Source organism: Suncus etruscus, chromosome 2 (genome assembly GCF_024139225.1).
Source record: "Suncus etruscus isolate mSunEtr1 chromosome 2, mSunEtr1.pri.cur, whole genome shotgun sequence".
Taxonomy (NCBI): Eukaryota; Metazoa; Chordata; class Mammalia; order Eulipotyphla; family Soricidae; genus Suncus; species Suncus etruscus.
This window is the reverse complement of record NC_064849.1, coordinates 44,987,711-45,002,207: the sequence shown is the minus strand read 5'-3', so window position 1 is coordinate 45,002,207 and position 14,497 is coordinate 44,987,711. Positions and strand designations below refer to the sequence as shown.

The window sequence follows — 14,497 nt, the reverse complement described above, 5'->3', positions numbered from 1 at the left end:
GGTCTAAGATCTCGCGAGACCGCTCTGTTCGCGACGTTCTCTAGCTTCGCTCTCGAGCAGGCGCTAGCGAGTCTTCGCCCTAGTGGGGAGGAGCGAGAGAGAGAGAGACGTAGACTCCATGTCCCATCATGCCTCACGGCAGATTAACTTCCGGGCCAAAGGGGAGCGGGGGGGCGGTCCGCGCCGGGCGCATCACCATGGAAGCGCTCGGTTTGGTCACGTGGCCGCCCTGGTTACGCCCGGTGGCTGCTGCTGAGGGGAATCGGGAGCTGGGGCGGGGGCCATTTTGCCGGAATTGCTGGAGCCGGGTCTGGTTCCTCCGCTAGCGAGCTAGCTCGGGCGTCGGGCGAGTGAACGGGAAGGCGGGGCGCCATCGAACCCTTCGGAGACGATGGTGGGCTCCAGCTTCCGCCGGCCGAAGACCCTCCATGGCGGCCGCGTCCTCCGCGCTGCTCGTGCTGCCGCCGCTGCCCGTCGCCGCCGCTTCGCGCCCCGCTCGCCGCCGCCGTCGTCGTCCTTCTCCTCCTCCTCCAGAGACTGATGCGCGTCGCGCCGGGGGCGTCATGAGAGGAGAGAAGAACTTGTGCTGCCGGGGCGCGGCGGGCGATCACGGCTCCTGCCCGCCGCCGCCGCCGCCGCTGCCGCTGCGCTCGGGCCTCCTGGTGCCGGCCGAGGCCGTGGCGGGCGGCTGGGCCGCGGGGGGCGCCGAGGACGACGCGCGGCCGCTGCAGCTGCTCAGGACGGTGCCCGACCCGTCCGAAGCCTTCCAGGCGCTGCAGGCCGCGCTGCCCCGGCGCGGGGGCGGCCGCCTGGGCTTCCCGCGCCGGAAGGAGGCCTTGTACCGCGCCCTGGGCCGGGTGCTGCTGGACGGCCGCAGCGACGAGAAGCGCCTGTGCCTGCAGCTCCTGGCCGACGTGCTCCGGGGCCAGGGCGAGGCCGGCCGGCTGGACGACGCCTTCGGCCCGGCGCTCCTGCCGCAGCTCGTGGGCGCCCTGCGCGAAGAGCACGCCGGCGTGCGCAAAGACGCGCTGCACCTCCTGCACGCCTGCCTCCAGCGCAGCGCGGGCCCCGTGCTGCGGACGCTCGTCCAGGACGGGCTGGAGAGCAGCGACGCGCGCCTCCGCGCCGCCACGGCCCTCCTGTTCCCTCTCCTGCTGGCCCCCGAGGAGCTGCTGCCGGGCCTCGACCTCACCGACGTGGTCCTCGCCCTCGCCCGCAAGCTGAGCTGTCCGGAACTCGAGGAGGAAGCCGAGGCCGCCTTCTCGGCCCTGCAGCAGATCGGGGAGCGGCTCGGCCCCGACAGGTTCCAGTCCTACATCGCCCGCCTCCCTTCGGCCCTGCGGAGGCTCTACAATCGCCGCCTCGAGACCCAGCTGGGAAGCCAGCTGCCCGGCTATCTGGAACTGGAAACCCCGTCTGGGTTTCCTCCCCCAGACCCCTTCCCTAATAACTGTGCCGTGGCCCTCGCCCCCAGCAATCTCAAGTTCGGGATCATCCCGCAGGAGCTGCACGCCAGGTTGTTAGATCAGGACGACTACAAGACCCGGACTCTGGCCGTGGAGGAGCTCAAACAGGTGATAGGTCGCTGTAACCCCACTTGTACCCCGCATTCTAGCCTGGTCGGTTTCATTAGCTTGCTGTATCATTTGTTAGACGATTCTAATTTTAAAGTCGTCTACGGAACGCTGCAGGTCCTTCATGCCCTGGTGGTGCGACTGGGTGAGCAGGTGCAACCGATTTTGGCCCCTGTGATCGCCGCCTCGGTCAAAGTGCTTGCCGATAACAAATTGGTTGTCAAGCAGGAGTACACGAAGATCTTCCAAAAGCTCATGAAGGAAGTAGGTCCGAAACAGGTGCTGGCTTTGCTGCTGGAACATCTCAAACATAAGCATTCCCGAGTGAGAGAGGAGGTGGTGAATCTGTGCATTTGCTCCTTGTTGACTTACCCCAAAGAGGAATTTGACTTGCCCAAACTGTCTTTCGATCTTGCCCCAGCCCTTGTGGATAGCAAACGCAGGGTGCGGCACGCAGCTCTCGAGGCCTTTGCTGTGTTGGCATCCTCACTGGGCTCGGGTAAAACCAGTGTCCTTTTCAAAGCTGTGGATACAGTTGAATTGCAGGATAATGGAGATGGCGTGATGAATGCTGTTCAGGCCAGATTGTCTAGGAAAATCCTCCCAAAGTTAACTGAACAAGGATTTGTGGAATATGCGGTCCTCATGCCATCCTCAGCCCAGGGTAGGTCCAGCCATTTGGCACACGGAGCAGATACAGACTGGCTTTTGGTTGGTAACAGAACTCAGAGTGCTCATTGTCATTTTGGTGATCAAACGAGGGATAGCATGCAAATGTATGGATCATACAGTCCAACTATCTGTACCCGAAGAGTATTAAGTGCAGGAAAAGGAAAAAGTAAATTACCATGGGAAAATGAGCATCCTGGGGTCCTGGGAGAAAACCAGAGCTCCAGTTCCAAGGATGTAGACCAGGTATGCAACTTCTTTGACTTCCTTGAGTTGAAACGATGAAAGAATTTTCATTGAAAATGTCTTTAGTTTTTCAGGTGAGGTTTGATATTCGGATCATTTATTGGCCTTCCTGCTTGATGATGAATGGTTTGGATTAAATTTGAGATACAGCGGGACGTAGACAATACCTGAATTTTAGTTTTGACCTGTCTCTTTTGTATGTCAGTCACGATACATTGAATGCCTGATATACATGGGGTAAAGAGTTAAGTTGAAGATGTTGGGACCAGTTTTAGACATTCTTGCGTAGGACTCTTGGAGGGCACCAGAGACCATAATAGGTGTAGATTGAACCCAAGTAATAAGGAGAAATATAGAGAGAACATATTGGAATATTGAAAATGAAAAAGATCCACTAGAAAAAGAAATTTTCCAAGATATATGACATCTTAACAAAGACTTTTACCCCCAAAGTCTTTTTGTTTTTATTTGTCCTGATTCCAACTAGACAGATAATTTGAATAATCTTGGTTTGTTTGCTTTTTCAAGCCTGTGCTCTCTTAAACATCTATCTCTCACTCTCTTTTTCTCTTTCCTTCTTCACATCTCTGAATTTCTTTCGATAAAAATTATGTTGCTTCATCAAAAAAGTTTTTAAAGAACAGTCAAGTTGTCATGATGTTTTAATCATTTTTGATGTTGATATCCACATATCTTCAGTGTTTTAGTTATGGCTTTGCTATTTGTGTTTCATATTTGCTGAACCATTTTTTATTACTGTTTTTTGGCCACACCCTTCAGTGCTCAGGGCTCACTCCTGAGGGATTGGGGAATTTATATGAGGCAGGGGATTGAATCCAGTTCAGCCACATGCAGACAAATACCCAACCCACTGTGCTGTTGCTGTCCCAAAGAGACAGTTATTTTTCATTTTTTTGAATGTGTTTTGGGTCCACGCAGCTCTGCGTAGGACTCTTGGAGGGCACCAGAGACCATAATAGGTATAGATTGAACCCAAGTCTGCCATGTGCTCGTCAAGCCCCATATCTGCTGTATATCATACCAGCCCCTTTGCTGAATCATTTGAAAGTTAGTTGTAAATGTTAATAGTTTATGGCTAAATATTTCCCTGTCATCTAAGAATGGATGGCATCATCCCAGTATCAGAGCTCTCAGATCTATCTTAAACATAGTTTGTGTTTTCCATTTGTACTTCAAATAAGTTTTCTAAGAGATTTTTTGTTGTTTACTTTCATCATCCAGGATCCAGTCTGGGCTAATGTGATTAATGTATGTCTAGAGCAAATTACTTGCATGTTTGTTTCTTTCTAATTTTTTTTTGTTTGTTTGTTTTTGGTTTTTGGGTCACACCAGCAGCACTCTGGGGGTTATTCTTGGCTCAAAGCTCAGAAATCACTCCTGGCAGGATTGGGGGACCGACCATCTGGTATGTGAAGGGATTCGAATCACCGTCCTTCTGCATGCAAGGCAAACGACCTACCTGTTTGTTTCTTTTAAGGGCACCTTTTGCTCTCAATTTGTGACAATTAAGAATAAAATATCTTGGGGTACTATGATAGTACAGCATATATCCAGGTTCCATTCTTACCTTTCCATTTGGTCTACTAAGTCTTCCAGGAGAAATTTTTTTTTTGGGGGGGGGGGGGCTTTTGGGTCACACCGGGCAGTGCTCGGGTTAGTGTTGGCTCTATGCTCAGAAATCACTCCTGGCAGGCTCGGGGGACCATATGGGATGTCCAGATTTGAACCACCAACCTTCTGCATGCAAGACAAGCAACACCTTACCTCTATGCTATCTCTCTGGCCCAACCAGGAGAAATTTCTAAGCTAAGAACCTGGAGTGACGGGGCCGGCGAGGTGGCGCTAGAGGTAAAGTGTCTGCCTTGCAAGCGCTAGCCAAGGAAAGGACCACGGTTCGATCCCCCGGTGTCCCATATGGCTACCCCCAAGACAGGGGCAATTTCTGAGCGCGTAGCCAGGAGTAACCCCTGAGCATCAAACGGGTGTGGCCCGAAAAACCAAAAAAAAAAAAAAAAAAAAAAAGAACCTGGAGTGACACTGAGCACCACTGGGTATGGCCCCCAATACCTAAACCCTCCCTACCACCAAAAAGAATAGTCTGTAGTTGGGTTTTTGTACAAACATGAATTTTCTTTTTTTTTTTTGTTTTTTGTTTTTTGTTTTTTGGGGGGGGCCACACCCTGTGACGCTCAGGGGTTACTCCTGGCTATGCGTTCAGAAGTTGCTCCTGGCTTCTTGGGGGACCATATGGGACGCCGGGGGATCGAACCGCGGTCCGTCCTAGGCTAGCGCAGGCAAGGCAGGCACCTTACCTCCAGCGCCACCGCCCGGCCCCACAAACATGAATTTTCAATCTTTTGGGTAAATATCAACAAGCAATGGCTGGATTGTATGGTAGGAGTATATTTGATTTAATAAGAAATTGTTGGGCCGGGCGGTGGCGCTAGAGGCAAGGTGCCTGCCTTGCCTGCGCTTGCCTAGGACGGACCGCGGTTCCATCCCCTGGCGTCCCATATGGTCCCCCAAGCCAGGAGCGACTTCTGAGCGCATAGCCAGGAGTAACCCCTGAGCGTCGAATGGGTGTGGCCCAAAAACCAAAAAAAAAAAAAAAAAAAAGAAATTGTTGAGATGCCGCCCAAGAGGCTGTAGGTAATCAATGTAGTTGCCTTTTCTGTCTCCCTTATCATGATTGAGTGTTCCTGGTACTGGATGTTCTCAAAAGCCTCTGGTGTGTTCAGAGTTATGATTTTAACCACTTTTGACAGATATGTAATGGTAGCTAGTAATATGGACATTTTTTTCAGATACTTCTTTGCCATCTGTCTCTGGTATGTGAGGTGTTACTGTTTTTTTACTAGATTTTAATTAATTTGATCATTTTGTCGAATAGGAAGGGTCCTTTGTTTTGAATTACAGCTGTTAACAGATGTTTTTACCATTTTTTTACTGATGACTTATTGTCCCACATTACCAAAAGCAGATTTTTTCTAAATTTTAGTGAAGTGCAATTGTATGATTCTTTTATGATTTTTCCTTTAGTCATATTTAACAACGCATCACTGGGCTGGAGAGGTAGCCCAGGTACCTCATATACCTTACCTTATATCAGTGCTTTTCAAATAGTGGGGCACGCCTCCCAGAATGGGCACTAGGCTCCGTAAAGGGGGTGCATTTGACCTCAGCAAACACTGTCATAACAAGCTAAGCCCTGTGTTTATGTCTCTGTATGTCTCTGGAACTGAGAGTTGCTGTGTCCTGCTTCAAACTCCACTTCGAAAAGCTATGCATTGCAAAACGTGCTCATTGTAGCCATTAATCCTTTGATTAAAAAAATAAGCTCAAATTATTTTACATATTTTTGTTTTGCAGGTCAAAGTTTTTTTTTTAATAAAAATACTATTTACAGTTATATGGGGGCGTGAAAAAATGTTTTCTTCTTCCTAGGGGGGCATGACAGAAAATAATTGAGAAGCACTGCCCTCACTGCCTTATATAAAAACCTAACCTGGGTTTGATCCCGGAATCCCATACCCCTGAACCCCAACTGCACTGACTCCTAAGTGAAGAACTGAGAAATAAACCTTGAGCAACCTTGGGTGTGACCCAAAAACAAACAAAATGTTTTTTAATTAATATCTTTATTTAAGCACCTTGATTACAAATACGATTGTAGTTGGATTTCAGTTATATAAAGAACATCCCCCTTCACCAGTGCAACATTCCCATCATCAATGCCCCAAATCTCCCTTCTCCCCACCCCACCCCCACCTGTACTCCAGAGAGGCTTTCCAGTTCCCTCATTCATTCATATTGTTAGGATAGTTCTCAATGTAGTTATTTCTCTAACTACACTCATCACTCTTTTTGGTGAGCTTTGTGTTGTGAGCTGGACCTTCCAGCCCTCCTCTCTTTTGTCTCTGGGAATTATTGTAAAAATGTCTTTTATTTTTCTTAAAACCCATAGATGAGGGAGACTATTCTGCGTCTATCTCTCTCCCTCTGACTTATTCATTCAGCAAAATAGATTCCATGTACATCCATGTATAGGAAAATTTTATGACTTCATCTCTCCTGATGGCTGCATAATATTCCATTGTGTATATGTACCACAGTTTTTAGCCATTCATCTGTTGAAGGGCATCTTGGTTGTGTCCAGAGTCTGGCTATGGTAAATAGCGCTGCAATGAATATAGGTGTGAAGAAGGAATTTTTGTGTTGTATTTTTGTGTTCCTTGGGTATATCCCTAGGAGAAAAACATCTAATCCCATCAAAAAATGGGGAGAAGAAATGAATAGATACTTTGCCAAAGAAGAAATACAAATGGCCAAAAGGCACATGAAAAAATGTTCCACATTACTAATCATCAGGTAGATGCAAATCAAAAGAGCTATGAGGTACCATCTCGTGCCACAGAGATTGGTGCACATCACGAAGAATGAGAACAAGCAGTGCTGGCGGGGATGTGGAGAGAAAGGAGCTCTCTTTCACTGCTGGTGGGAATGCCGACTGGTCCAGCCTTTATGGAAAGTGATATGGAGATTCCTACAAACATTTTAAGGCATCGTCTTACCTAAAGCCATCTAGGTTTTCTTATGTATTACATTCTAGTCATTTATAGTTTTATATTTAGATCTATGGTGTATTTTGATTTAATTTTTGTAAATGATGATAAGGTCTGTGTTTTGACTGATTTTGTTGTTGGGTCCATATTCAGTGGTGCTGGGCAAGCAATGCTCTTTTTTTTTTTTTTTTTTGGTTTTGGTTTTGGTTTTTGGGTCACACCTGGTTCTATGCTCAGAAATCACTCACTCTTGGCAGGCTCAGGGGACCATATGGGATGCCGGGATCAAACCACAGACCTTCTGCATTCAAGGCAAAAAAAAAAAAAAAAAAACGCCTTACCTCCATGCTATCTCTCCGGCCCCAGGAACTTGCACTTTCAAGTTTGAGCTAGATCAAGTTTACCGGGAGTTGGAAGGGGCTTCCTCAGAGGATGTCTGCTAACTGGCTTGACAGATCAGTGCTCTGATCTGGGGCCTGCAGTGCCACCAGGGCCATTCCTGCCAGAGCTGAGGGAGTAGGGGGGTGGGGGACCTTCAGCCAGCTACACCTATTAATAATGATCTGGAACCACCATGTGATAGTTTTTTTTGTTTTTTTTTTTTTGTTTTTTTCGGGTCACACCCGTTTGATGCTCAGGGGTTACTTCTGGCTAAGCGCTCAGAAATCGCCCCTGGCTTGGGGGAACCATATGGGACGCCAGGTTCGAACCGCAGTCCTTCCTTGACTAGCGCTTGCAAGGCAGACACCTTACGTCTAGCACCACCTCACCGGCCCCGATAGATTCATTTTTTAAACATGAGTTCCAAAACCATTTATTATTTAAAGATAATCATTCTGCTACTAATCCACCTTTGTTTTTTGTTAAAGATCAGTTGACTGTGGGTCTATTTCTGCAATTTCTTTGTTTTGTTGGTTTTTGGGGGGCAGTATCTCAATCATTTTACTACCTCACTATCTTGGTTTTTATAGCTTTATAATAAAATGTTGGAGGCATGTAGTGTTACTCCTTAAATTTTGTTCTATTTTAGTGTGGAGTTGGTTATTTTGTGTCATTATTATTCTCTATTTAAATTTTAGAATCACTTCGTTTATTCCTCAAAGTAAATTGCTAAGGTTTTAATGAAAATTACATTATATCTACTGTTTCTTTTATTCTAAACAAGAAAAACTAATACTTGATTGTTTTAGATGCTATCTATAAACACGGAAGACTTTATTTAGCTCTTAGAGTTTTGTGTTTTTCTCATTAGATCTCGTTTTATTTTGTTAGTTTTGTGGGGAGGAGATTTGTTCGCACTTGGTGGTTCTCAGGTGTGCTCTTGGTTTTTTATTAGTGGGTATTTGGAGGTGTTTAGATAACTTATCCTTTATTTTATTTCATTTATTTATTTATTTATTTATTTGGTTTTTGGGCCACACCCGGTGGTGCTCAGGGGTTACTCCTAGCTGTCTGCTCAGAAATAGCTCCTGGCAGGCACGGGGGACCATATGGGACACTGGGATTCGAACCAACCACCTTTGGTCCTGGATCAGCTGCTTGCAAGGCAAACGCCGCTGTGCTATTCCTCCTGGCCCAACTTATCCTTTTTTGTTTGCTTGGAGTATTTTGTTCTTTTGTTGGGGCACACCCAGCTGTTCGTAGGGTTTGCTCCTGGCTCATCACTCAGGGATCATTCCTAATGGTGCTGGTAGGCCAGGCATATGAAGTGTGAGGGATCAAACCACATTGATCACATCACATCAACCACATACATGTAAGGCAAAGACATTGCCTGTTGTACTATCTCTCTAGTCCTGAGACTATATGTTTTTTCAAGAGATGAGTATGGGGTGATGGACTGCAAAACAAGTGCCTTGGCCCTGTACAATATCTCTTTCCCATCAGATACATTTTTTCCCTTGATTATTGCAGTGTATTGTGATTTACATATATCATGATACATTTCTTTAATCACTTATTAGATTCATGAGATTTTTTTTTTTTTTTTTTTTTTTTTTTTGGTTTTTGGTTTTGGGGCCACACCCGGCAGTGCTCAGGGGTCACTCCTGGCTGTCAGCTCAGAAATAGCTCCTGGCAGGCACAGGGGACCATATGGGACACCGGGATTCGAACCAACCACCTTTGGTCCTGGATCGGCTGCTTGCAAGGCAAACGCTGCTGTGCTATCTCTCCGGGCCCTCATGAGATTTTTTTTGATTAATTCTTTTTACTTTCTAAGATTATAAAAGTGTAATCTAAAAAGACACTTTTCTTTAATTTGTACACCCACTGTTTACCTATTTTGTCTTTTTTTTTTTGTAAAAATATTTTGTTAAACTTAATTTTTAAATAAATTATTTAACTGAATTACTATGAGAGACACAGTTGCAAGTTGTTCATGATTGAGTTTCAGCTATACAAAGTACAATGCCCATCCCTTCTCTAGTGACATGTCCCACCACCAGTGTTCCCAGTTTTCCTCCCACCCTCTTCTTTTCCCTCCATCTCTCTCTCTCTCTCTCTCTCTCTCTCTCTCTCTCTCTCACACACACACACACACACACACACACAAACACACACACACACCTTTTTTTTTCCATTTAGACACTGGTTTGCAGTCTTTTTGTCTTAATTGCATTGTTTTCCAGTATAATCTTGAAAAATGATGTGAAGGAAGTTTTTGTGTTTGTGTCTGATTTTAGCTAAAAAAAAGTCCATCTTCTTTCCACATTCTGAAGGGCTTTTTTGGTAGCTGTCTTTTATTTAGTCTCTTTCTGGTGAATTCAGAGTTTAATTACTAAGACACTGTCTTTGTCAAATGCCTTTTCTCCATTTTTTGATAATGTATTTTTTGTCACATTATCATGAATAATGTATACATCCTATGTATTTTTTTCTTATTCAAGAAAGATTTCTTTCAGTTGTCAAGTCTGCCTTTGTAAATCTGGGACAAAATACCATAGAGGGGGCAGAGATACTGCTCTTCCAGGTGGCTTAATCTTTGCGTGCCAAAGATTTGGATTTAATCCATGGGACTGCATAGTCCCTCAAGCACTACTGAGAGTGATCCTGGAGCATATAGTTCCCTACTCAAAGCCCCCATCTCCACTCCCAGAACTATCATGTTTAGCATAAAACAAAATATAATCCTGGGGCCGGAGAGATAGCATGGAGGTAAGGCGTTTGCCTTTCATGCAGAAGGACAGCTGTTCGAATCCTGGCATCCCATATGGTCCCCTGTGCCTGCCAGGGGCGATTTCTGAGCATAGAGCCAGGAGTAATCCCTGAGCGCTGCCGGGTGTGACCCAAAAAACAAACAAACAAACAAAAAATATATATATATCAGGGGTCTCAAACTCAACTTAATTGGGGGCCACAGTAGGCAAAGTCGGGGTGATCCTTCCTTGAGTGCAAAGTCAGTAGTAAGCCTTGAACATTGGGGGGTGTGACCCAAACAACTAAAACAAAACAAAACAAAAAAAGATTCTTCTAGGGCAGGGCCACAAAATGTTGTACGGAGGGCCACAAACAGCCCGCGGGCCGTGAGTTTGAGACCCCTGATGTGTGTATATATATATATATATAATCTCACATGGTTATGTTTTACTGTATAATCAATCGCACATTGTTGGATTCAGTTTTTTATTTTAGCTATAATTTTAGCTATAATTGATATACCTTCACTTGCTAATATTTTGAGTTTATTTTTAGAGTTATGTTTATAATAAATATTGATCTGTTTTTTTTTCTGACATTTATATTCAGCTTCATTGAATTTATAGAATGAATTAGCAAGTATCCCCTCTGCTTCTCCTAAAAAAGATGATAGAAAATTGGTATCCTTTCTTTGATAAATTATTTAATAGAATTCACCAGTGAGAGTTATAGGGATAAATTATATAGTAGGAAAGGTATTTGCCTTGCATGTGGAGAGAAAATGTAGTCCAGGTGCTTGCCTTATATACTGCTGACTTGGGTCTGATTCTTGGGTCTGAAGTTGTCATTTCATTCTTTTTGCCATTTGTATTCCTTCTGATTGCTGTATATAAATTGTCAAAAGGAAAGGTGCATAATTGTTTTAGATTAAAGTAAGAAAGAAGGAAAAATTAACATCATAGAATTAAAACTATTACTATACCTGATGCTATGTGAATAGTTGTCATATATTTATTTGACAAATGAAATTTTTTTGTCTTCCAGATTTCTTAATTGGTTCCAAATTGTTATTTTATTACTAAGTAAATGCAACACAAATTTGCTAATTTATAATTTTGTTTTTACAGTTTTCAACTTATGATTTCATCCCATCTCCAAAATTAAGGCCTTCCCAAGGTCAGTCATCAGTCAATGATGATTTATGTTTTAACAGAAAAAGAATATCAAGAAACTTATTTCAGAATAGTCAAGATTTTAATTCAGAGTCTCTTCCTGTATGTGCTTCTGGTAAGTATAATATGCCAGTATCTCCATATTGAAATAAGTTAAGAAGGGCCCGGAGAGATAGCACAGCGGTGTTTGCCTTGCAAGCAGCCGATCCAGGAACTAAGGTGGTTGATTCGAATCCCGGTGTCCCATATGGTCCCCCGTGCCTGCCAGGAGCTATTTCTGAGTAGACAGCCAGGAGTAACCCCTGAGCACCACTGGGTGTGGCCCAAAAACCAAAAACCCAAAAAAAAAAAAAGTTAAGGATTCCTCTAATTTTCACGATTTATACAAGGGTTCATAAAATTTATAATTGGTTCATATTCAATTTGTTTTTTGTTTTTTTTTTTTTGTTTTTTTTTTTTTGTTTTTTTTTTGGTTTTTGGTTTTTGGGTCACATCGGCAGTGCTCAGGGGTTACTACTGGCTCCACGTTCAGAAAACGCTCCTGGCAGGCACGGGGGACCATATGGGATGCCAGGATTTGAACTGATGACCTTCTGTATGAAAGGCAAATGCCTTACCTCCATGCTATCTCTCCGGCCCTTTTTTTTTTTTTTTTAATTTTTTGGGCCATACCTGGTGACACTCAGGGGTTACTCCTGGCTATGCATTCAGAAATCGCTCCTGGCTTGCTTGGGGGACCATATGGAATGCTGGAATATCGAAATACTGTCTTTCCTAAGTCAGCATGTACAAGTCAAAGGCCCTACTGCTCGTGCTACTGCTTCAGTCCCAAATTCAATTTAATATTATAGGCTAAAACATTGTCAAAGATTTGATTGGAATTAATACTTTGACTTAATTGCCTCATAAGACCCTAGAAAGCTTTATTACTTTTAAGTAATAATATAAGGCAGTAGTTGCTTTATCAGTCATATTTGTCATATGTGTCATGCACTTTTCTAATCTACCAGTTGACAAAGGGAAAAAAATGGGTCAGAAAAAGTTGGGGGGCCCGGAGAGATAGCACAGCGGTGTTTGCCTTGCAAGCAGCCGATCCAGGACCAAAGGTGGTTGGTTCGAATCCCGGTGTCCCATATGGTCCCCCGTGCCTGCCAGGAGCTATTTCTGAGCAGACAGCCAGGAGTAACCCCTGAGCACCGCCGGGTGTGGCCCAAAAACCCCCCAAAAAAAAAAGAAAAAGAAAAAGTTGGGGCCGGAGAGATAGCATGGAGGTAAGGCTTTTGCCTCTCATGCAGAAGGTTGGTGATTCAAATCCCGGTCCTCTGAGCCTGCCAGGTGCGATTTCTGAGCGTAGAGCCAGGAGTAACCCCTCAGCACTGCCGGGTGTGACCCCAAAACAAAAAAAAAACAAAGGGCCCGGAGAGATAGCACAGCGGTGTTTGCCTTGCAAGCAGTCGATCCAGGACCAAAGGTGGTTGGTTTGAATCCTGGTGTCCCATATGGTCCCCCGTGCCTGCCAGGAGCTATTTCTGAGCAGACAGCCAGGAGTAACCCCTGAGCACTGCCGGGTGTGGCCCCAAAAAAGGAAAAATAAAGAGTTTTATGGGCAGAACGATTCCTTTGTATGCAGGGCATTTTGGAAAAACCAAATGATTCCCTGAGCATTCATCTAGAAGCATCCCCTGAACATAACTGGCTATAGCCAAAGGGGTTAAAAAATGGGGGGGGGGGGACGACTTTTTGTCTTATAGACTTGGCACTTCAGTTGTGGAAAAGCAATCATTAAATATCTGTAAGACAGTATGTCAGTATGATAAATACTATGGAGAAAAGAAAAGAGAAAAATGGAGAAAGAACTTTTTTTAATCATGTGGAAAAGTTCCTATTCTTAAATATTTGCAGCAAACTTTCTAGATAACACAGAAGAACAAGTTAATTTCAGGAAGACCAAGTTGTTAGTACAAATTATAGGACATATTGAGGAATATGTCTGACTATTGAAATGAGAAAATGAGTAAAGGAAAAAAGAACCAGGCTATTGAATAAACTTTGGCTTTGTTCTAAATGAAAAGCTTTTTAATTGTTTTGTTTTTTGGTTTTGATTTTGGGGCCACACCTATGCTCAATAATTATTCCTGGCAGGCTTAGGAGACCATTTGGGATGCGAGGTATTCCTGATTGGTAGCTTGCAGGGCAAAAACACCCTACCCGCCATACTATCGCTCTAGCCCCAGAATGAGAAGCATTTTCTAAGTTAAAAATTAAAGAAAGTAGTGGAGTGATTGATTATACAGTGAATAAGGCCTTGCCTTGTATGCAGCTGACCAGACTTTGATTCCTGGCATCCCATGTCTGCTTAGCTCTGCCATGAGTGATCCCTGAGTGTAGAGCCAAGAGTAACCTGAGCATCAATGAGTGTAGCCAAAACAAAAAAGAAATAGAAGATTTTGGGCCAGGGAGATAGTAAATGGGTAGGGCACTGTCATCCTTTATGGTCACCTGAACTTTCCAGGAATGACCCCTGAGCATTATTAGTCATAAAAATAAAAAATAGATGTGCTGGGGCCGGAGAGATAGCATGGAGGTAAGGCGTTTGCCTCTCATGCAGGAGGTCATCGGTTCGAATCCCGGTGTCCCATATATGGTCCTCCCGTGCCTGCCAGGAGCAATTTCTGAGCCTGGAGCCAGGAATAACCCCTGAGCACTGCCGGGTGTGACCCAAAAACCACAAAAAAAAAAAAAAATAGATGTGCAAAATATAAAAGATAAATAGATAAAAGGGCTTGAAATTACAGGGAATTTAAAAACATAGAATTTCAAAACTACTAGATATCAGTGCATTTTCTATATTAATAAAATGGGGTGCAATAAAGATCACTACCTTCTTTTCTTCATATTTATTTTGCTATCCAGGAAGAACTTTTGTCAGGCACAGAAGAAGGAAAGGTACCTAGTAAACATGTCTAGATAAGGTTGAAAACTGTATGAATGATGTGCTGTGTTAGGAAAGGAAGGACATAAAAGAGTTCCATAGTAGAAAATTTTTGGTGTATTATATACTGCAACTATTGGGAAGATGGAGATCCAGATCTACAGAAGCATTCCATGATGAGAG

At 44.2% G+C, this 14,497-nt stretch overlaps 1 protein-coding gene across 1 annotated transcript in view; it reads left to right on the top strand.

The window, feature by feature from the left end:
- The first annotated feature begins 428 nt into the window (after positions 1-428).
- TOGARAM1 (TOG array regulator of axonemal microtubules 1) overlaps positions 429-14,497 on the top strand; it is an 83,667-nt gene continuing 69,598 nt past the window's right edge. Inside the window, exons 1-2 of the mRNA XM_049768338.1 lie at positions 429-2,489; positions 11,338-11,497. Of these exons, the coding sequence (XP_049624295.1) occupies positions 429-2,489; positions 11,338-11,497 (2,221 nt within the window). The remainder of the gene's footprint in view (positions 2,490-11,337; positions 11,498-14,497) is intronic.